The 24,523-nt window shown below is 47.7% G+C and overlaps 1 protein-coding gene across 1 annotated transcript in view; it reads right to left on the bottom strand.

The window, feature by feature from the left end:
- PDS5B (PDS5 cohesin associated factor B) overlaps window positions 1-24,523 on the bottom strand; it is a 340,516-nt gene that overhangs the window by 91,512 nt on the left and 224,481 nt on the right. The window contains exons 21-22 of the mRNA XM_063951787.1: window positions 17,842-18,000; window positions 10,012-10,080 (exon numbers count right to left, since the gene is read on the bottom strand). Of these exons, the coding sequence (XP_063807857.1) occupies window positions 10,012-10,080; window positions 17,842-18,000 (228 nt within the window). The remainder of the gene's footprint in view (window positions 1-10,011; window positions 10,081-17,841; window positions 18,001-24,523) is intronic.

The raw sequence follows: 24,523 nt of genomic DNA, 5'->3' as shown, positions 1-24,523 counted from the left end.
GTACCTGCATATATAGAATTATTTGGCAGATATCAGGTGATCAGCTGATAGTTGTAAAGGCGTGTAGGTAGCTTTACACTTAGCACTAAAGTACCATGGATTCATCAACCACACCATTTAAGCCAGCAAAACAAGACTTTAGTGAAGAAAAGGAACTTGACTTAACAGATCTAATTTTAGAGGTAAACACGACAATGGGTCCTCTGTCACATTGAGCAACTTTCTCTGCCTGTCTGGTGGAACAACTTTCTCTGCCTGTCTGATGCCACCAGGACCACATGACATTCCCTTTCAGTAGGGACCTAGTCTTCGGTTGAGTTCACAGTCTGATAATGGGTGACAAACAGAAACCCCAGGAAGGTGCAAGGTTGGATTTTTCTGTGGTTCAGGATTCAATTAAGGGATTCCAACACCTGAATTGTCTACAAAACAAGAGGCTGCAGCAAAATGCGAGCCAGCCTTGATCTGCAGATTTATATAGATCATAATCATCTGGGTGTGAAGAGGCAACCATCATCACTGCCACAATTTTCATGAACAAACATGGCACAATTCTCAGGCCAAAATGAAGAGCCCAAAGTTGAGAGTGATGGGACTGAACTGCAAATCTAAAGGTCTTGTGCTCCTCTCGCATTGGGACATGCAAGTACACGCCCTTCATGTCCATCATGATCTGTTTTATCCTATTGATAAAAGAAATCAAGGACTTCATCTTATACATCTCCAACCTGAATCTGTCTTAGGGATTTCAGGTTTGAAAGGAACCACCCGGAACATGCACTTCTGAAGATATCAAGGACAGTTTGGCTTCCTATGGAACTGCCAGTATGAAAAAATGTCTGGCTGGGGACTTGACTTGCTATGTATTCAAAACTTTAAATTCTTCTGGCCTAGAACCTACGTCATGTAGAATGCCAGAAATATTTCCCAGTGGCCAAGGACCAAAAAAGCATCCCAGAAAAAGTTATGGCACAATAGAGACCTGTTGAACTCTGCATCTGCCTTCCAAATCCCAAGCAAGCCTAGACTACCAAGGCTGACATCCCAGCCCCAACAAGCCTTGACTCAAAAACAGAGTAACCCAGACATTGGACACCCTACGGATTTGATCCAACAAAATCAGAATTCTGAACTGGAATAGTGGTGAACTTGACTGGTGTGATGTGGGAGCATTTACCTTAGGTGGAGATTCCAGTTTCACCATAATCACAGTAGGAAGATGATAAAGGGACTGCAAACTGACTGAGACCTGTCATTTACAATCACTTAATTTTTCACATAAAAAGTTATCCCAAATGAGGAAATAAGCAAATTAATGGGAACTTTAGATTTCTCGCTGTCCTGAATGACTAATGTCGGATGGGCGAGTCATACTACTTTCTTCATCCCTTAATACCTTTCGATGTCCATGTCAGGGCTCTAAGCCAACTTCGGGGTCCCAGTACGACAGCCCCCCAACCTCGGAGGCTCGCGTCCGTGGTCACCAGGATCCAGTCCTGAATGCCGAACCTGCGACCCTCTAGGAGGTGAGCACTGTGCAGCCACCACATGAGAGATACCCTGGCCCTGGGCTGGGAGACAGGGTGATCCGTTTCTGCATCTGCAGATGGGACCCGACCCATTTGTCCAATAGGTCCCATTGGAAAGTCCTCGCATGGAACCTGCCGAAGGGGATGGCCTCGTATGAAGCCACCATCTTCCCCAGAACCTTTGTGCAATGATGCACTGAAACCTTTTTTGGCTTTAAAAGGTTCCTGACCAGGGCTATGAGCTCCTGAGCCTTCTCCACCGGAAGAAAAACTCTTTTTTGGTCTGTGTCTAGAATCAGGCCCAAAAAGGTCAGACGCGTTGCAGGTACTAGCTGGGATTTCGGTAAATTGAGAATCCAGCCGTGCATCTGCAACGTCTTCACGGACAGAGACACGCTGTCCAGCAACTTCTCCCGAGATCTCGCCTTTATAAGGAGATCGTCCAAGTACGGGATAATTGTGACTCCCTGCTTGCGTAGGAGCACCATCATTTCCGCCATTACCTTGGTGAAAATTCTCGGGGCCGTGGAAAGACCAAACGGCAACGTCTGAAATTGGTAGTGACAATCCTGTACTGCAAATCTCAGAAACGCCTGGTGAGGGGGGAAAATCGGAACATGAAGGTACGCATCCTTTATATCCAGGTACACCATCCAATCCCCTCCCTCCAGGCTGGCGGTGACCATTCTGAGCGATTCCATTTTGAACTTGAACCTCTTCAAGTACAGGTTCAGGGATTTTAGATTTAGAATGGGTCTGACCGAACCGTCCGGTTTCGGTACCACAAACAGGGATGAATAATAACCCTCCCCTTGCTGAAGATGAGGAACCTTGATTATCACCTGTTGAATGTACAATTTGTGAATTGCCGCTAACGGGAAAGCCGGCAGAGCCGATTTGGAAAACCGGCGAGGGGGCATGTCTTCGAATTCCAGTCTGTATCCCTGGGAAACAATCTCTATTGCCCAGGGATCCACCTGTGATTGAACCCAGACGTGGCTGAAAAGACGAAGACGTGCCCCCACTTGACACCGCCCCCCCCCCCCCCCCCCCGGAAAGCCCCAGCATCATGCTGTGGACTTTGCGGAAGTAGGGAAGGACTTCTGCTCCTGGGAACTAGCTGAGTGCAGCTTTTTTCCCTTGCCTTTACCTCTGGCAACGAAGGACGATCCTCGTACCTTCTTGTTTTTATTGGAACGAAAGGACTGCATTTGATAATGTGGCACCTTCTTAGAATGCTGCGGGGGAACATAAGGTAAAAAAATAAGATTTTACTCACCGGTAAATCTATTTCTCGTAGTCCGTAGTGGATGCTGGGAACTCCGTAAGGACCATGGGGAATAGCGGCTCCGCAGGAGACTGGGCACAACTAAAGAAAGCTTTAGGTCACCTGGTGTGCACTGGCTCCTCCCACTATGACCCTCCTCCAAGCATCAGTTAGGACACTGTGCCCGGACGAGCTGACATAATAAGGAAGGATTTTGAATCCCGGGTAAGACTCATACCAGCCACACCGTATAACTCGTGATACTATACCCAGTTAACAGTATGAATATAACTGAGCCTCTCAACAGATGACTCAACAATAACCCTTTAGTTAGGCAATAACTATATACAAGTATTGCAGACAATCCGCACTTGGGATGGGCGCCCAGCATCCACTACGGACTACGAGAAATAGATTTACCGGTGAGTAAAATCTTATTTTCTCCGACGTCCTAGTGGATGCTGGGAACTCCGTAAGGACCATGGGGATTATACCAAAGCTCCCAAACGGGCGGGAGAGTGCGGATGACTCTGCAGCACCGAATGAGAGAACTCCAGGTCCTCCTCAGCCAGGGTATCAATTTTGTAGAATTTAGCAAACGTGTTTGCCCCTGACCAAGTTGCAGCTCGGCAAAGTTGGAAAGCCGAGACCCCTCGGGCAGCTGCCCAACATGAGCCCACCTTCCTTGTGGAATGGGCTTTTACAGATTTTGGCTGCGGTAGTCCAGCCGCAGAATGTGCCAGCTGAATTGTGCTACAAATCCAGCGAGCAATAGTCTGCTTAGAAGCAGGAGCACCCAGTTTGCTGGGTGCATACAGGATAAACAGCGAGTCAGTTCTCCTGACTCTAGCCGTCCTGGAAACATAATTTTTCAAGGCCCTGACTACGTCCAGTAACCTGGAATCCTCCAAGTCCCTAGTAGCCGCAGGCACTACCATAGGTTGGTTCAAGTGAAAAGCTGATACCACCTTAGGGAGACACTGGGGACGAGTCCTCAAGTCTGCCCTATCCATATGGAAAATCAGATAAGGACTTTTATATGACAAAGCCGCCAATTCTGATACACACCTGGCCGAAGCCAAGGCCAATAATATGACCACTTTCCACGTGAGATATTTTAGATCCACGGTTTTTAGTGGCTCACACCAATGTGATTTTAAGAAACTCAACACCACGTTGAGAACCCAAGGTGCCACTGGAGGCACAACCGGGGGCTGAATATGCAGCACTCCTTTTACAATGTCTGAACTTCAGGTACTGAAGCTAGTTCTTTCTGGAAGAAAATCGACAGAGCCGAGATCTGTACCTTAATGGAGCCTAATTTTAGGCCCATAGACACTCCTGCTTGTAGGAAATGCAGAAATCGACCTAGTTGAAATTCCTCTGTTGGGGCCTTTTTTGGCCTCACACCAAGCAACATATTTTCGCCATATGCGGTGATAATGTTTTGCAGTTACATCTTTCCTGGCTTGAATCAGCGTAGGAATAACTTCCTCCGGAATGCCCTTTTCCTTTAGGATCCGGCGTTCAACCGCCATGCCGTCAAAACGTAGCCGCGGTAAGTCTTGGAACAGACAGGGCCCCTGTTGCCGCAGGTCCTGTCTGAGCGGCAGAGGCCATGGGTCCTCTGATATAATTTCTTGAAGTTCTGGGTACCAAGCTCTTCTTGGCCAATCCGGAACCACGAGTATCGTTCTTACTCCTCGCCTTCCTATTATTCTCAGTACCTTTTGTATGAGAGGCAGAGTGGGGAACACATAAACCGACTGGTGCACCCAAGGTGTTACCAGAGCGTCCACAGCTATCGCCTGAGGGTCCCTTGACCTGGCGCAATATCTTTTATAGCTTTTTGTTGAGGCGGGACGCCATCATGTCCACCTGTGGCCTTTCCCAATGGTGTACAATCCTTTGGAAGACTTCTGGATGAAATCCCCACTCTCCCGGGTGGAGGTCGTGTCTGCTGAGAAGATCTTCTTCCCAGTCGTCCACTCCGGGAATGAACACTGCTGACAGTGTTAACACATGATTTTCCGCCCATCGGAGAATCCTTGTGGCTTCTGCCATCGCCATCCTGCTTCTTGTGCCGCCCCGTTGGTTTACATGGGCGACTGCCGTGATGTTGTCTGATTGGATCAGTACCGGCTGGTTTTGAAGCAGAGGCCTTGCCTGACTCAGGGCATTGTAAATGGCCCTCAGTTCCAGAATATTTATGTGTAGGGAAGTCACCTGACTTGACCAAAGTCCCTGGAAGTTTCTTCCCTGTGTGACTGCCCCCCAGCCTCAAAGGCTGGCATCCATGGTCACTAGGACCTAGTCCTGTATGCCGAACCTGCGGCCCTCTTGAAGATGGGCACTCTGCAGCCACCACAGTAGAGATACCCTGGTCCTTGAAGACAGGGTTATCAGCCGATGCATCTGAAGATGTGATCCGGACCACTTGTCCAACGGGTCCCACTGATTCTTATGTTTGACAGGGTCACCGACCACGCTGCAGCAGCACGATCTGCAGGTCTCTTTTTATCAACAGGTACCTTCAAAGTGGCCATTCCTAAAACGGCAGTGCCACCTTTTTTGACAACCGCGTGAGCGCCTTATCCACCCTAGGGGATATCTCCCAGCGTAACTTATCCTCTGGCGGGAAAGGGTACGCCATCAGTAACTTTTTAGAAATTACCAGTTTTTTTTTTTTTTTTTCGGGGGGAACCCACGCTTTTCACACACTTCATTCATTCATTCATCTGATGGGGGAACAAAACACTGCCTGCTTTTTCTCCCCAAACATAAGACCCCTTTTATGTGGTACTTGGGTTAATGTCAGAAATGTGTAACACATTTTTCATTGCCGAGATCATGCAACGGATGTTCCTAGTGGATTGTGTATATGTCTCAACCTCGTCGACACTGGAGTCAGACTCCGTGTCGACATCTGTGTCTGCCATCTGAGTGAGCGGGCGTTTTTGAGCCCCTGATGGCCTTTGAGACGCCTGGGCAGGCGCGGACTGAGAAGCCGGCTGTCCCACAGCTGTTACGTCATCCACCCTTTTATGTAAGGAGTTGACACTGTCGGTTAATACCTTTCACCTAACCATCCACTCTGGTGTCGGCCCCACAGGGGGCGACATCACATTTATCGGCATCTGCTCCGTCACCATATAAGCCTCCTCATTAAACATGTCGACACAGCCGTACCGACACACCGCACACACACAGGGAATGCTCTGACTGAGGACAGGACACCACAAAGCCCTTTGGGGAGACAGAGAGAGAGTATGCCAGCACACACCAGAGCGCTATATAATGTGGGGATTAACACTATAACTGAGTGAAATTTCCCCAATAGCTGCTTGTATATATATTATTGCGCCTAAATTTAGTGCCCCCCCTCTCTTTTTAACCCTTTGAGACTGAAAACTACAGGGGAGAGCCTGGGGAGCTTTCTTCCAGCTGCACTGTGAAGAGAAAATGGCGCCAGTGTGTCTGAGGGAGATAGCTCCGCCCCTTTTTCGCGGACTTTTCTCCCGCTTTTTTCTGGATTCTGGCAGGGGTATTTACCACATATATAGCCTCTGGGGCTATATATTGTGGTATTTTTGCCAGCCAAGGTGTTTTTATTGCTGCTCAGGGCGCCCCCCCCCCAAGCGCCCTGCACCCTCAGTGACCGGAGTGTGAAGTGTGTATGAGGAGCAATGGCGCACAGCTGCAGTGCTGTGCGCTACCTTGGTGAAGACTGATGTCTTCTGCCGCCGATTTTCCGGACCTCTTCTTGCTTCTGGCTCTGTAAGGGGGCCGGCGGCTCGGCACCGGGACTGAACACCAAGGCTGGGCCTGCGGTCGATCCCTCTGGAGCTAATGGTGTCCAGTAGCCTAAGAAGCCCAAGCTGGCTGCAAGCAGGCAGGTTCGCTTCTTCTCCCCTTAGTCCCTCGCTGCAGTGAGCCTGTTGCCAGCAGGTCTCACTGAAAATAAAAAACCTAATTCTATACTTTCTTTCTAGAAGCTCAGGAGAGCCCCTAGTGTGCATCCAACCTCGGCCGGGCACAAAATCTAACTGAGGCTTGGAGGAGGGTCATAGTGGGAGGAGCCAGTGCACACCAGGTGACCTAAAGCTTTCTTTAGTTGTGCCCAGTCTCCTGCGGAGCCGCTATTCCCCATGGTCCTTACGGAGTTCTCAGCATCCACTAGGATGTCAGAGAAATTCGATTTACCGGCCGTAGCAGTAGAGACTAGGTCCGAGAGGCCTTCTCCAAACAACTCCTCCCCCTTGTAAGGCAATGACTCCATATGCCTCTTTGAGTCTGCGTCTCCCGTCCACTGTCGGGTCCACAAGAGCCGCCTAGCAGAAATAGACATAGCGTTTATTCTAGAGCTTAGTAAACAAATGTCTCTCTGAGCATCCCTCATATACAAGGCAGCATCTCTGATATGCTCCATGGTCATTAGAATGGTATCCCTATCTAAGGTGTCCATCTCCGTAGATAAGGAGTCTGCCCATGCCACGACAGCACTACAAACCCAGGCCGACGCCATGGCCGGCCTCTAACTATAGTTCCTGAATGTGTGTAAATGTGCTTCATGGTAATTTCCTGCTTGCGATCAGCAGGATCCTTGAGGGAAGCAGTATCCGGAGAAGGCAGTGCCACCTTCTTGGATAAGCGTGTCAGCGCCTTGTCTACTTTAGGCGCAGATTCCCATCGTATCCGATCCTTCTGTGGAAAAGGATACGCCATGAGAATCCTTTTGGGAACATGGAGTCTCCTATCCGGAGATTCCCAAGCCTTTTCGCATAATTCGCTTAGCTCAAATGAGGACGGAAACGTGACCTCAGGCTTTTTCCCTTTATACATGTGAACCCTCGTGTCAGGGACAGGGGGTTCTTCCGTGATATGCAAAACCTCTTTTATGGCAATAATCATGTACCTAATACCTTTTGCCACCTTCGGCTGTAATTTTGCATCCTCATAGTCGACACAAGTCAGTATCTGTGTCGGTATCTCTGTCAGCGACCTGGGATATGGGGCGCTTTTGAGACCCTGAAGGTCCTGGCACCACAGGGACAGGCATGGACTGGCTACCTGACTGATCCCTAGCTTCAGCTGTGTCTAATCTTTTATGCAGGAGATTAACATTAGCATTCAAGACATTCAGCATATCCACCCAGTCCGGTGTCGGCGTTGCCGACGGCGACCTGACATTCAAGCACTCCCCCTCCACATTAAGCGAGCCTTCCTCATCAAACATGTCGACACACACGTACCGACACACTGCACACACCAAGGGAAACTTTTTCTGAAGACAGTATCCCCTGAAAGGCCCTTTGGAGAGACAGAGAGAGAGAGTATGCCAGCACACACCCCAGCGCAACAACCTGGAGACCAACACAGAATGCTTTTCCCCAGCAGCGCTGTATTATACTTTATCCGCCAATTATGTGCCCCCCCCCCCACCCGCTCTCTTTTTAAACTCCCTTCACCGTGTGTAAGCAGGGGAGAGTCCGGGGAGCTTCCTCTCAGCGTTCTGTGTAGAGAGAAATGGCGCTGGTGAGTGCTGAGGGAGAAGCCCCGCCCCCTCGGCGGCGGGCTTCTGTCCCGCCCAAAATCGTGTAAAATGGCGGGGGATCAATTATATACATGTACAGTGCCCAGCTGTACATGTATATACCTATTTGCCATCTAAGAGGTGTTATTATTGCTGCCCAGGGCGCCCCCCCCTGCGCCCTGCACCCATACAGTGACCGGAGTGTGTGAGGTGATGTGGAGCAATGACGCACAGCTGCAGTGCTGTGCGTTACCTCTGTGAAGCTGAAGGCTTCTGCCGCCTGAGACGTCTTCTTGCTTCTGTTCTTCTGGCTCTGTGAGGAGAACGGCGGTGTGGCTCCGGGGGTGGACGCCCAGGACGAACCTGTGTTCACCCCCTCTGAAGCTAATGATGTCCAGTAGCCGAGGAAGCAGATCCTATCAGTTAAGTAGGTCTGCCCCTCTCTCCTCAGTCCCTCGATGCAGGGGGCCTGTTGCCAGCAGTGCTCCCTGTGAAAAAAGTAAAAAACCAAACAAAAATGCTTTCTGTAGCAAAGAACTCAAGAGAGCTCCCTGCAGTGCGCCCTTCATCCTCTGGGCACAGTGTAAAACTGAGGTCTGGAGGAGGGACATAGAGGGAGGAGCCAGTGCACACCCAGAATCCAAAGCTTTCTTAAAGTGCCCTATCTCCTGCGGAGCCAGTCTATTCCCCATGGTCCTTACGGAGTCCCCATCATCCTCTAGGACGTTAGAGAAATATATATATTCGTTGAAATAGATTATTTGTATCTATATACACGGGTAGCATCCACAGAATGTCTTACAGAGATTAGTCAGTCATTCACATCAGTCCCTGTCCCAGTGGAGCTTGCAATCTATGTTCCAGACTGCATGTACATACACTGTGGTTCATCTTAAACTAGAATCCAATTAACCAACCAATAATGAAGTGTGGGACAACAGAGCACCTTGAAGAAAACCCATTTAAACACGGAGCGAACATAGACGCTCCACACTGTAAATATATGTGGTTATAAAATGCACATATATACACATATGTAACAGCCTAGAAGCAGTTACCGTATTTTTCGGACCATAAGACGCGCCGGACCATAAGACGCACCTAGTTTTTAGAGTAAGTAAACTGGAAAAAAAAGAGCCAGCATACACAGACAGACAGACAGACACACACACACACACACACACACATCAGAGCCAGCATACACAGACACACACACACACACACACACACACACATCAGAGCCAGCATACACAGACACGCACACACGCACATATTGTAGACCGTACCAGTGGTTCCCCGCGTCCAGGCTCTCAGCTAACGCTTGCCCCGGGTGCACTCCTGAGGACCAAGGAGGTGTGGGGTAGATGCCGGGCTCTGCTGCTGGGCTCTGAGATGCGCCGCGCTCTGCTGATGACGGCTCAGCAGCAGCAGCAGCATCCAGGACCCGCCGCTACACGCGAACTCCATCTGCATCTGCTCTTATTCGCTCCATAAGACGCACATACTTTTCCCCCCACATTTTTGGGGAGAAAAAGTGCGTCTTATGGTCCGAAAAATACGGTAATCATCATAATGTGGCATCTTTTAGCATGTTTTTTTTCTACTCGATAGGAATTGTGTATACTATAAAATGTCACTAAATACATTTCCTTTCCTGTGAAAATACATTGATTCTTACTTGCCTTAACCAATGTTTCTTGTGAAACTTCATCATCAGGTACCCAGAGTTTAGTGGTCTTTCTGCCAGGACACTAAACAAATACATCCTTTATTAAACAGGACAGATTAAGCCAAAACAGAATAGAGGTGAAGACACATCCATTAAGCTATAGACCTATTACTCAGCGACTATGGTAACATACAGTAATAGTAAAATCTCATTGTTTAAGTTTGCCATATTTACAATTCAGACATTTACAAGTGTGTTTAGGAATCTTATACTGAGCATGTTAATTTACTGCTAGTGATGTACCAAGGGGGATGTACCAAGGGAGATGCGCCAAGGGAGATGCACCAAGCCTTCTTAAGAGTAGAGAAATGAACAAGTGTATAAGCTGCCCATAGCAACTAATCAGTTCCCACCTAGCATTTTATAGTATGTACTTGATAAATGCTAGCCAGAAGATGATTGGTTACTATCGGCAACTTCACCACTCTTTAGAATGTTTGATACAGCTCCCCTAAGTCACAGAAGATAATCGATTATAGACACAAATTGTTTTTATTAATGCATCAAACTAAAATATGGTAGTAAATGAATACAGCATAGCCTTATAATGTAAATGCACAGCTATCAAACAGGAGAAACTATTAGTAAGGGTGAGCAACTAATGTAATCTGTATACTGAACCACCATAGTGTAAATCAGTCACTGTAACTCAGTGGTTGTACAGCTCCGTGCTGAAATACAATAGCTTATTCACATAAGCCCACAATACTTACTGTGCACTTTAATACAGTGCTGCTTAAGCAGTCTCAAAGCTTCACCGCCGCATAGTGTGTACAGGTTGAGTCTCCCTTATCCAAAATGCTTGGGACCAGAGGTATTTTGGATAACGGATTTTTCCGTATTTTGGAATAATTGCATACCATAATGAGATATCATGGTGATGGGACCTAAATCTAATCACAGAATTCATTTATGTTACATGTACACCTTATACACACAGCCTGAAGGTAAAATGATGCTAATTTTTTTATAACTTTGTGCATTAAACAAAGTGCGTCTACATTCACACAATTCATTTATGTTTCATATACACCTAATACACACAGCCTGAAGGTCATTTAATACAATATTTTAAATAACTGTGTATTAAACAAGGTTTGTGTACATTGAGCCATCAAAAAACAAAGGTTCCTATCTCACTCTCGCTCAAAAAAGTCCGTATTTCGGAATATTTGGATTCCGATACTCAACCTGTACTATGTACTTAATGATCTGTTTCACAGACACCCATTTACTTAATTGAGCACTAACCTCCCAATGCTGCAGTCAATATCACAATTTACACAATTTGTGCAGGTCCCTGTTACATAACTGTCTGACCATAAAACTGAAAGGGTGTTTCAAGGGCTTTGAAAAAGTCTGTGTATACGCACTTAACCCTTCATTTTGAATCAATTCCAATGTTTACGGCAACACAGTACTTTACACGCAACCCTTTTAGGCTTGCTCACACGTTCTGGAGCTTGTAGACAAGCAGTATGGGGCACCATGAGGCCTGCAAGCATCTCACGTGTGTCGGCAGTACATTGTAAACATGATGTAAACAGGTTACAGATGTGCCCGCCACATGAAATGCTTTAAAGCAGATTGACGACCTCACAGGAGTCCACATACTGCTTGTCTACAGGACACGTATCCCTGATGGAAAATTAGTAAACACTGCATGCACTTTCATGTGTGAACAATAAGATGTGCTGCATTCTATAATCAATAACAGGTAAGGTAGGAAATCCCAGCAGTCTGGATCCCAACAGGATCGCGGTAAGTGCTAGCCTACCCCAACAACCCCCCCCCCCCCCTCTCCCCAAACACACACACAGCCTAACATCCCCCTCACGCACCTAAGTCTAACCAACCCCCCAAATCTCTTAATCCCTTCCGCAGCCTAACTCTAACTTCCTGTACTTAGTCGGGGTCCTGACAGCATCCAATTATTAGCATGTACACATTTTAGTACGCAATGAAGAGAAAAAGCTCCTAAAAATAAGAATTTACTTACCGATAATTCTATTTCTCGTAGTCCGTAGTGGATGCTGGGAACTCCGTAAGGACCATGGGGAATAGCGGCTCCGCAGGAGACTGGGCACAAAAGTAAAGCTTTAGGACTACCTGGTGTGCACTGGCTCCTCCCCCTATGACCCTCCTCCAAGCCTCAGTTAGGATACTGTGCCCGGACGAGCGTACACAATAAGGAAGGATTTTGAATCCCGGGTAAGACTCATACCAGCCACACCAATCACACCGTACAACCTGTGATCTGAACCCAGTTAACAGCATGATAACAGAGGAGCCTCTGAAAAGATGGCTCACAACAATAATAACCCGATTTTTGTAACAATAACCATGTACAAGTATTGCAGACAATCCGCACTTGGGATGGGCGCCCAGCATCCACTACGGACTACGAGAAATAGAATTATCGGTAAGTAAATTCTTATTTTCTCTGACGTCCTAGTGGATGCTGGGAACTCCGTAAGGACCATGGGGATTATACCAAAGCTCCCAAACGGGCGGGAGAGTGCGGATGACTCTGCAGCACCGAATGAGAGAACTCCAGGTCCTCCTCAGCCAGGGTATCAAATTTGTAGAATTTTGCAAACGTGTTTGCCCCTGACCAAGTAGCTGCTCGGCAAAGTTGTAAAGCAGAGACCCCTCGGGCAGCCGCCCAAGATGAGCCCACCTTCCTTGTGGAATGGGCTTTTACAGATTTTGGCTGTGGCAGGCCTGCCACAGAATGTGCAAGCTGAATTGTATTACAAATCCAACGAGCAATAGTCTGCTTAAAAGCAGGAGCACCCAACTTGTTGGGTGCATACAGGATAAACAGTGAGTCAGATTTTCTGACTCCAGCCGTCCTGGAAACATATATTTTCAGGGCCCTGACTATGTCCAACAACTTGGAGTCCTCCAAGTCACTAGTAGCCGCAGGTACCACAATAGGTTGGTTCAGATGAAACGCTGAAACCACCTTAGGGAGAAAATGAGGACGAGTCCTCAATTCCGCCCTGTCTGAATGGAAGATCAGATAAGGGCTTTTACAGGATAAAGCCGCCCATTCTGACACGCGCCTGGCCGAGGCCAGGGCCTACAGCATGACCACTTTCCATGTGAGATATTTTAACTCCACAGATTCAAGTGGTTCAAACCATTGTGACTTTAGGAACCCCAAAACATTATTGAGATCCCAAGGTGCCACTGGAGGCACAAAAAGGAGGCTGTATATGCAGTACCCCTTTTACAAACGTCTGAACTTCAGGAACTGAAGCTAGTTCTTTCTGGAAGAAATTGACAGGGCCGAAATTTGAACCTTAATGGACCCCAATTTTAGGCCCATAGACACTCCTGTTTGCAGGAAATGCAGGAATCGACCTAGTTGAAATTCCTCCATCGGGGCCTTACTGGCCTCGCACCACGCAACATATTTTCGCCAAATGCGGTGATAATGCTTTGCGGTTACATCCTTCCTGGCTTTGATCAGGGTAGGGATGACTTCATCCGGAATGCCTTTTTCCTTCAGGATCCGGCGTTGAACCGCCCTGCCGTCAAACGCAGCCGCGGTAAGTCTTGGAATAGACAGGGTCCTTGATGGAGCAGGTCCCTTCTTAGAGGTAGAGGCCACGGGTCCTCCGTGAGCATCTCTTGAAGTTCCGGGTACCAAGTACTTCTTGGCCAATCCGGAGCCACGAGTATAGTTCTTACTCCCCTCCATCTTATAATTCTCAGTACTTTTGGTAAGAGAGGAAGAGGAGGGGACACATACACTGACTGGTACACCCACGGTGTTACCAGAGCGTCCACAGCTATTGCCTGAGGGTCCCTTGACCTGGCGCAATACCTGTCCAATTTTTTGTTTAGGCGGGACGCCATCATGTCCACCTTTGGTTTTTCCCAACGGTTTACAATCATGTGGAAGACTTCTGCTGAGGAGGTCTGTTTCCCAGTTGTTCACTCCCGGAATGAACACTGCTGACAATGCTATCACATGATTTTCCGCCCAGCGAAAAATCCTTGCAGCTTCTGCCATTGCCCTCCTGCTTCTTGTGCCGCCCTGTCTGTCTACGTGGGCGACTGCCGTGATGTTGTTCGACTGGATCAGCACCGGCTGACCTTAAAGCAGAGGTCTTGCTTGGCTTAGGGCATTGTAAATGGCCCTTAGCTCCAAGATATTTATGTGAAGTGATGTCTCCAGGCTTGACCACAAGCCCTGGAAATTTCTTCCCTGTGTGACTGCTCCCCAGCCTCGCAGGCTGGCATCCGTGGTCACCAGGACCCAGTCCTGAATGCCGAATCTGCGCCCTCTAGAAGATGAGCACTCTGCAACCACCACAGAAGAGACACCCTTGTCCTTGGTGACAGGGTTATCCGCTGATGCATCTGAAGATGCGATCCGGACCATTTTTCCAGCAGGTCCCACTGGAAAGTTCTTGCGTGGAATCTGCCGAATGGAATTGCTTCGTAGGAAGCCACCATTATTTCCCAGGACCCTTGTGCACTGATGCACTGACACTTGGCCTGGTTTTAGGAGGTTTCTGACTAGTTCGGATAACTCCCTGGCTTTCTCCTCCTGGAGAAACACCTTTTTCTGGACTGTGTCCAGGATCATCCTTAGGAATAGAAGACGTGTCGTCGGGATCAGCTGCGATTTTGGAATATTAAGAATCCAACCGTGCTGCCGCAACACTACTTGAGATAGTGCTACCCCGACTACCAACTGTTCCCTGGATCTTGCCCTTATCCAGAGATCGTCCAAGTAAGGGATAATTAAAACTCCCTTCCTTCGAAGGAGTATCATCATTTCGGCCATTACTTTGGTAAAGACCCGGGGTGCCGTGGACAAACCAAACGGCAGCGTCTGAAACTGATAGTGACAGTTCTGTACCACAAACCTGAGGTACCCTTGGTGAGAAGGGTAAATTGGGACATGGAGATAAGCATCCTTGATGTCCAGAGACACCATATAATCCCCTTCTTCCAGGTTTGCAATCACCGCTCTGAGTGACTCCATCTTGAATTTGAACCTTTGTATGTAAGTGTTCAAGGATTTCAGATTTAAATTAGGTCTCACCGAGCCGTCCGGCTTCGGTACCACAAACAGCGTGGAATAATACCCCTTTCCCTGTTGTAGGAGGGGTACCTTGATTATCACCTGCTGGGAATACAGCTTGTGAATGGCTTCCCATACCGCCTCCCTGTCGGAGGGAGACGTCGGTAAAGCAGACTTTAGGAAACGGCGAAGGGGAGACGTCTCGAATTCCAATTTGTACCCTTGAGATACCACCTGAAGGATCCAGGGGTCCACCTGTGAGTGAGCCCACTGCACGCTGAAATTTTTGAGACGGGCCCCCACCGTGCCTGAGTCCGCTTGTAAAGCCCCAGCGTCATGCTGAGGACTTGGCAGAAAACGGGAGAGGGCTTCTGTTCCTGGGAACTGGCTGTTTGCTGCAGCCTTTTTCCTCTCCCTCTGCCACGGGGCAGAAATGAGGAGCCTTTTGCCCGCTTGCCCTTATGGGGCCCAAAGGACTGCGCCTGATAATACGGCGTCTTCTTATGTTGAGAGGCTACCTGGGGTAAAAATGTGGATTTCCCAGCCGTTGCCGTGGCCACCAGGTCTGTTAGACCTACCCCAAATAACTCCTCCCTTTTATAAGGCGATACTTCCATATGCCTTTTGGAATCAGCATCACCTGACCACTGTCTTGTCCATAACCCTCTTCTGGCAGAAATGGACAGCGCACTTACTCTTGATGCCAGTCGGCAAATATCCCTCTGTGCATCACGCATATATAGAAATGCATCTTTTAAATGCTCTATAGTCAGTAATATACTGTCCCTATCTAGGGTATCAATATGGTCAGTCAGGGAATCCGACCAAGCCACCCCAGCACTGCACATCCAGGCTGAGGCGATTGCTGGTCGCAGTATCACACCCGTGTGAGTGTATATACATTTTACTGCTTTCTGTCAGCAGGTTCCTTAAGGGCGGCCGTAGCCGGGGACGGTAGTGCCACCTGTTTAGACAAGCGTGTGAGCGTTTTATTCACCCTAGGGGGTGTTTCCCAACGTGCCCTATCCTCTGGCGGGAAGGGGTATGATGCTAATAACTTTTTAGGAATTAACAGTTTTTATCGGGGGAAACCCACGCATCATCACACACTTCATTTAATTCCTCAGATGCAGGAAAAACTACAGGCAGTTTTTTCTCACCCAACATAATACCCTTTTTAGTGGTACTGGTATTATCAGAAATGTGTAAAAACATTTTCCATAGCCTCAATCATGTAACGTGTGGCCCTACTGGAAGTCACATTCGTCTCTTAATCGTCGACACTGGAGTCAGTATCCGTGTCGGCGTCTGTATCTGCCATCTGCGGTAACGGGCGTTTTAGAGCCCCTGATGGCTTTTGAGACCCCTGGACAGGCACAGGCTGAGTCGCCGGCTGTCTCATGTCATCAATCTTTTGTAAAGAGCTGACACTGTCACATATTCCTTCCATAAGCTCATCCACTCAGGTGTCGACTCCCTAGGGGGTGACATCTGTGTTACAGGCAATTTTTCCGCCTCCACATAATTTTCCTCCTCATACATGTCGACACAACGTACCGACACACAGCACACACACAGGGAATGCTCTGATAGAGGACAGGACCCCACTAGCCCTTTGGGGAGACAGAGGGAGAGTATGCCAGCACACACCAGAGCGCTATATATATATATATATATATATATATATATATATATACAGGGATAACCTTATATAAGTGTTTTTCCCCTTATAGCTGCTGTATTGTTATACTGCGCCTAATTAGTGCCCCCCTCTCTTTTTTAACCCCTTTCTGTAGTGTAGTAACTGCAGGGGAGAGCCTGGGAGCTTCCCTCCAACGGAGCTGTGAGAGAAAATGGCGCCAGTGTGCTGAGGAGATAGGCTCCGCCCCCTTCTCGGCGGCCTTTTCTCCCGTTTTTCTGTGGAATCTGGCAGGGGTTAAAATTCATCCATATAGCCCTGGGGGCTATATGTGATGTATTTTCGCCAGCCAAGGTGTTTTACATTGCTGCTCAGGGCGCCCCCCCCTAGCGCCCCTGCACCCTCAGTGACCGGAGTGTGAAGTGTGCCTGAGTAACAATGGCGCACAGCTGCAGTGCTGTGCGCTACCTTGTTGAAGACAGATGTCTTCTGCTGCCGCTTTTTCCGGACCTTTTCTTGCTTCTGGCTCTGTAAGGGGGCCGGCGGCGCGGCTCTGGGACCGAGCTCCGAGGCTGGGCCTGTGTTCGGTCCCTCTGGAGCTAATGGTGTCCAGTAGCCTAAGAAGCCCAATCCACTCTGCACGCAGGTGAGTTCGCTTCTTCTCCCCTTAGTCCCTCGATGCAGTGAGCCTGTTGCCAGCAGGTCTCACTGAAAATAAAAAACCTAAAACTAAACTTTCACTAAGAAGCTCAGGAGAGCCCCTAGTGTGCACCCTTCTCGGCCGGGCACAAAAATCTAACTGAGGCTTGGAGGAGGGTCATAGGGGGAGGAGCCAGTGCACACCAGGTAGTCCTAAAGCTTTACTTTTGTGCCCAGTCTCCTGCGGAGCCGCTATTCCCCATGGTCCTTACGGAGTTCCCAGCATCCACTAGGACGTCAGAGAAATACAATTCTTACTCCTTTTTAAAAACATGTTTCAGGAATTACTTAGTTGTTGGAAAATGAATTACTTGAAAAGGCGACACCACTTTATACGTATACTCTGCATATGCCCATGAGTACAAAGATGATATTTTTACCAAAATAAACAGAGTACTTACTCTGTCAGTCATTAACAAATCCTTCACCACAAAAGTTGCCACCATTGACTTTAAAGGGGAGGAAAATTGATCAGGCGCCAGCTGTGCTATGTGCCCAATGGAGACGAGGGATACAATGAGCTGCTCCGGGTTGCTGGGATCCAGACTTTTGTGTAACGGCTAAATGAAAGAAAAATGAAGTCAGAAAACCATTAATGCTGTAACTTTACAGAGCGGGCCAGGCTGAAGGGAAAACCAGGCTCAATTTTCTTATGATAACCAGGGTACATGGTCAACAGTACCGATGCAGGCTGCTGAAGGTCACTCTGGCTGAGCAAGCAATATAGCAGTGCCCACGGTAAAATAACTTCTGTAAAATATAAAACTATACCCATGTGCCCCACCACACTATAAAATAGGATGCTCAATTACATTACAGAATTCTTGTTGCCTGCATTACATGAATCAAAGCACTGGATCAGGATGAAATACAAGTACTCAGCAATACATATTGAGTCAAGGGTATCAATTACACAAAATAGAAGTAACATAATACAAATTAAAAAAAAGAAAACCTTAAAAAAAAAGCCAACATATTTACACTCCTCATATTTTCTGAATTTCAGGATTTTACCAGCTTGATATTCATGTCACCTAATAGCATGAAAACAAGCACCTACAGTAATAATTACTGCTGGCTAAGGCCAATAGCCAGCTTTAAAGTGTAGCAGTTATCACTGCAACACTAAGCGGTCACACGCCCTGACGAAGCCCATACGGGAGAAATGCGTTGGCCACACCCACAATCACACGCCTCACAGCCTATGAGCTATTTCACACTAGCCAATTTTTACCAGCCGGCAAAAAGTTCAACAGCTTTTGCCTTGCAGTGTTTTCAGTTATAAACCACATTGGTCCTTTTACACGCCACGGACACGGCCCGGTCACAGCCGGAAATAACCACTGAGGCAGTGCACTATGTGTGTGAATGGGCTCTTTCACACACAAGGGGATTTTTTGCTGCTGTTGCACATACGTACAGCATTAAATACGGCTCAAAGCCGTTGTGTGTGAAAGGCACTGCAGGCAAGCCAAAAAACGGACAACTTTTGTCCAGCTTTTTGCGGTCCGGTCAAAACCGGCGTGTGTGAAACAGGCCCATTGGTAAGCCGGGAAGCCGTATCCCAGAAGTAACGACTCAGCACTCACTCCGGGCGCCAAGCAACAAGCCCACGCAGCTGGGTAGAAATGAGCACAGCCAATAGAGGGGAGGCAAGGGGAAGACCAGTTTACCCATACCAATGGGACACAGTAGCGGCCGTGCAGGACGGGAACTGCAACGGGAGTGAGAGGACTGCAACACTCCTCTCATGGAAAACCCACCTCTACACACCAGCAACAGACTGTGAGAAGCAACAAGGTACCCACCAAAGTGCTCACCACGGAATGTCACCCCTATAAAACTTAGTGCCGGCACAACAACTACACAAAACAGAATTACAGTAAAGACTGTTCTGGAATGGAAAAAACTTTGATTTAAGTTAACAAATACGGTGATTATAATTGGACTGTGTTTGGGGTACTTGTCTTGAAGTTTTAAAGAAGTTTTTAACACTTATGTATATACTATGCATATGATTCGGAATAAATGTATATTTATGATATAAATGTAACCATCCTATCATTCGTCACAGGTAGAAACACGTAGCAGCGTCGGGGATACACAATATTATCTATTCGAATATAAAACTGGAGGGAACTACCGTTCTAACACCTCATCGGCAGCTCAGACTTCAAAAAACATACAGATGTGTCCCTTTACAACTTTGCACCATGCGCTACAAGTCGTGTTATGCTGAGTGCATTCTAACGCGAAAATGCTTCTGAGACGTAATGTAATGCAATGCAATGCAATATGGTGCATAGGAAGCTTCTGCTGATTAAAATGATAGGCGGCATGCCTATATTCTGTAAATAATAGCGGCTCTGTCTGCATCCGAAATTACAGTTTCATTTCTACGAAAACAATGCAACGTTTCACTGCACTGCCCGTGCATCCTACTGCATTACACTGTATCTAAGATGCATTTTTGACATGGCGCGACTTGAAGGGCTGTTTAGTGTGACTGCAGCAAGGATGTAAGAGGACACATCTGTTGTAAACTACCATACAAGAGGAAGTGCAAATGTACTCTTAGAAATACTAAACAGTCCTAACCGTGCTGCAAACATTCTTGTTCTAGGAATAATTAAATACTAAAAGCTACAAGATTTATCTAGATTTCCTTGCAGTGCTGTAACTCCTGTTTATTACGGCCCTCATCTACTTTGTCGGCGGAAACCTTACTGCTAATTTCACCACTGAGGACAGCAAACAAGGGGAAAGAGGATTTTGGTACTTACCGATAAATCCATTTCTCTGAATCTTCTAGGGGACACTGGAGCATCCTTAGACATGTGAAGCTTCCAACCGGAGGTGTGGCACAATCTAAAATTAGCATTGTCTGCACAGCCGGCTCCTCCCCCTTCACATCCCTCCTCCCTCAGTATGGAAAATTTGACTGAGAGAATAGGACATGATACTAGACCACCTGGCGAGGAACCGAACCGTACATCAGATCAAACAGCACCCAAGAAACTCTTACCGAAAAAACCTAACGCTGTGTGCACGAAATGTTTGAACAAGAACTTTGAACACAGCAGGTTGACAGCACTGAGGCGGGCGTCCAGTGTCCCCTAGAGGATTCAGAGAAATGGATTTATCGGTAAGTACCAAAATCCTCTTTTCTCTTTCATCCACTAGGGGACACTGGAGCATCCTTAGACATTAGGGGACGTCCCAAAGTTATCCCCCAGGGAGGGAGTGCTGTCGGTGGCCTGCAAAAGTAAACGTCCGAACTTAGAGTCTCCGGACGCAAAGTTATCAAACCTGTAAGATGTTGTAAATGCGTGGGCTGTAGACCACGCCGCCACTCAGCAAAGATGAGTAATGGAAACACCACGGGTAGCCGCTCATGAGGCACCCACTGATCGGGTGGTATGAGCACCCGCCTGAACCGGAACCTGTGTGCTACAGGAAATATAAGCTTGCCGAATGGCAAGTCTAAACCGTCTAGACAAAGACTGTAGAGATGTTGGTCAACCCTTCCTTGGCCCATCATAAAGAACAAAACAAATGGTCCGAACTTCTGAAAGGACGATGTAACCTGCACGTATACCCCTAAAAGCTCGGACAACATCAATGACACGTCCCCATCTGCGAGACCCTAGGAAGATGGGACCACGATTGGCTGGTTTACGTGAACCCCCGAAACAACCTTAGGAAGGAAATCCGCTCTTATACGGAATCCCGCCCTAACTGCATAAAAAATTAAAAAAAGAGGACTTATACACGATAAGGCTCCCAACTCAGAAACCCGCCTGGCCGAAGTCAAGGCAAGCAATAATGTGACCGTCCAAGAGAGATATATCAGGTCCATTCTGGTTAACGGCTGAAAATTTGGAGATCTCAAAAATTCCAACACCATATTTAAGTCCCTTGGCACAGCGGGAGGACGAAAAAGGGGGTTGTATCCTCAGAACCCCCAGTAAAAAGGTTTGAACCTCTGGCAAGAATGCCAACCGCCGTTGAAATATGGAGAGAGCCGAATTTGAACAGTCAGAACGCCCAGTCTCAGTCCTACTTCTAGACTGGCCTGAAGGAAAAGTAGAAGTCTGACTAAGTGGAAGTTCGTTGTATTCCACCCACGTTCTTGACACCCGTCCATGTATCTCTTCCAAATTATGTAGCAGTGCAAGGCTGTGACCGGCTTCCTAACGACAAGCATCGTAGGGATGGCCGTTCTTGGTATACTGCCGTGGCTTAAGATTCGGAATTCAACAGCCACGCCGCTAAACGCAGCCTGTACAGGTCTGGTGTTGGAACGGTCCCTGAGATAACGGGTCCTCTTTCTGAGGTAACCGCCGAGGATCATCCGTAGTAACCCTTGCAGGTTTGAGTAACACCTCCTGCGGGGCCAATCTGGTGCGATTAGAATCGCCCACACTCGTTCCCGTTCCACGCCTTTCAGAAACCTGGGTATGAGTGGGAAAGGTGGAAAAATGTGTCTTGTAACACCAAGGAAGTGTTAATGCGTCCACTCCTTCTGCCGCTGGATCTCTTGTCCTGGACACATATCTGGGCAGCTGATGGCTTTGCCGAGACACCATTAGGTCGACTTTAGGTAGACCCCATCTCCTCACCACCATATCGAAAATCCGTGGATGTAGGCACCACTCTCCCGGATGCATGTCCAGATGATTTAGACAATCTGCTTCCCAGTTTTCCACATCGGGAATGAACACTGCCGAGAGGATGATGCTTTGTCCGTCTGCCCACAACAAGATCTTTGTGGCTTCTTGTAATGCCATCCTGCTCTTTGATCCTCCTTGAAGGATTATGTAAGGTGACGTTGTGACATTGTCCGACTGTATCTTTAAGTGTTGACCCATGTCTAGGTCTTCGGTTAAGAGAAGCATGTTGTAAACCGCTCTCAGCTCGAGAATGTTCATGGCGTCCACCTGAAACTGATGTCCCTCCAGGACAGCCCCCCAGCTTCTGAGACTGGCATCCGTTGTTAGGATTCTCCAATCCCAAATGCCGAATCCCTTGTCTGATGCGAGATACCTGCGCGACGACCACCAAGGGTCTTATGCGCGGTGAAAGTCAAAATACTTCGATGTAAAAGCCAGTGTGACCCTGCTCCCTGAGCAGTGAGGTTCATCTGGAATGGTCGGGAATGAAGTCTGCCGTACTGGAGTGTTTTTTTGTTTTTTTTGAAAGACGCCACCATCTTCACGAGAAGGTGCCCACAGAGGTGTAGAGAAACAGTTTGTGACCTCAGCACCTGAGCCACCAATCTCTGTAGGTCCTTGACCATATTCTCTTGTAGGAATACTCAATTGTACCGTGTCCACAATGAGACCCAGGAATTGAATCCATTAAGTTGACCTGAGGTTGGATTTCTGGAAATTCACAATCCACCATTGTGAAATAGATGAGATGTCTTAACATTCTCGATCAACTGTTCCCGAGAGGATGCTCAGATTAGTAGATCATCTATCTCAATTCTGCAACCCTGGTTGCCATGATCTTCGTAAAGATTAGTGGTCGATGATCGGCCGAACAACAAGGCCCTGAAGTGGTATTGATCCTTCACCTGTGCGAACCTTAAGTAAGCCTGGTGAGGCGCCCAGATCGGGATATGTAGATATGCATTATGTTCATGTATATCACGAATACGCCTTGTTCTCAGCCTGCAATGACCGACTGGATTAATTCCATCTGGAATCTATAGACCCTTAGAAACTGGTCTAAAACCTTTAAATTGAGTATAGTCCTGACTGTCCTATCTGGCTTTGTCACGACTAAAAGATCGGAATAGAACCCCGTTCCTCAGAGGTGGGAACAGGAATAATGACCTCTAACTGTAGCAATTTTTTTTAATTGCTGTCAGCAGTGCTTTTGCTTTCTGAGGGCACTGCACCCCTGGGAGATTAAGTAATTTATCCAAATCTTTGGTGAGGCTTTGGCCTAGATGTCCCGAAAACTTTCCAGACGTGCACCCCCCAAGGGGAACCCCAGGAGGACTGGGAGGCCGTCACGCCACGGTCTTGTCAGCAGTCTGATCCTGCTCTCTGCCCCCACGTACCTGTGTACTGAACACTCTTATTCGGGCTCGGAAGGACTGTGATCTAAATGAATCACACGCTGGTCCCGAATAACCTCTCCTAACCTGTGGAGCAGCTCCGCATAAGGAGTAGGTAGAAGGGTGGACTCCCCTGCTGTAGCCTGCGAAATCCACTTATCCAACTCTGAACCAAAAAGCATCTCACCCCCAAAGGGGCTGGGTTCTACCGCCTGCTTGGTGTCAGAGTCTCCGTGCCATTCTCTGAGCCATAAAATCCGTCTAGCCGATATGGAGATACGCAAAGTTATTTTGCTAAGATCCTTTGAGGTTTGACATATGAATGAAGCAAATTCTCGAATGTGTTCCACCAGTTGGGTAATCTCTTCCAAGCTATCCTCTCAATAGCCTGTACAATACGCCCAGACCATGTTCCCATGGCCTTGTTGATCGAAGCACAGACGATCGCAGGTCTCTGTGCTGCACCTGCTGCTAAGAAAATTGACTTTAAAGGATGCCTCAGTTTTAAAGTCGTTACATTAGGAATTGGTAAAATTGTCCTCTCCGACAACCGTCCTAGGAATGAATCCACTACAGGTGGAGTCTCCCACTTATTCATTACACCCTTAGGTAGGGGATAAGTTACTTGAAACCCTTTTCGGAAATTGAAATGTCAGGTTGTTTCCAAGCCTCTTCCATTTGAGATTTGAGGGATGTAGGAATGGGGAAACTGCAGAGTGCAGCTTTTGGGATTCGAACAATTCGAATTCTACTGGCTCCTTTACTTTTTCTACTTTAAAGTTTAGGATCTCCGTCACCGCATCAATTAAAGAATCAAGACCCGAGATTGCCGTGTTTTCTCTGGGAAATCGGTGTCTAGGTTAGATTCAATTAACTCCCTTAATAGGAAGAGATCTTTTAACTGCCCTGCGCACATTTGTTTCTGCTTGTGCGGGCGGCGTTAACCTGATGAGAAAATCCTCCATCGTCTTTGAGAATCCCGCAGCCTATTCCGATTGATGCGTGCGTGATTTCGC

This window comes from Pseudophryne corroboree, chromosome 2 (genome assembly GCF_028390025.1).
Source record: "Pseudophryne corroboree isolate aPseCor3 chromosome 2, aPseCor3.hap2, whole genome shotgun sequence".
Classification (NCBI taxonomy): domain Eukaryota; kingdom Metazoa; phylum Chordata; class Amphibia; order Anura; family Myobatrachidae; genus Pseudophryne; species Pseudophryne corroboree.
This window is presented reverse-complemented; position numbering and strand designations above follow the sequence as displayed.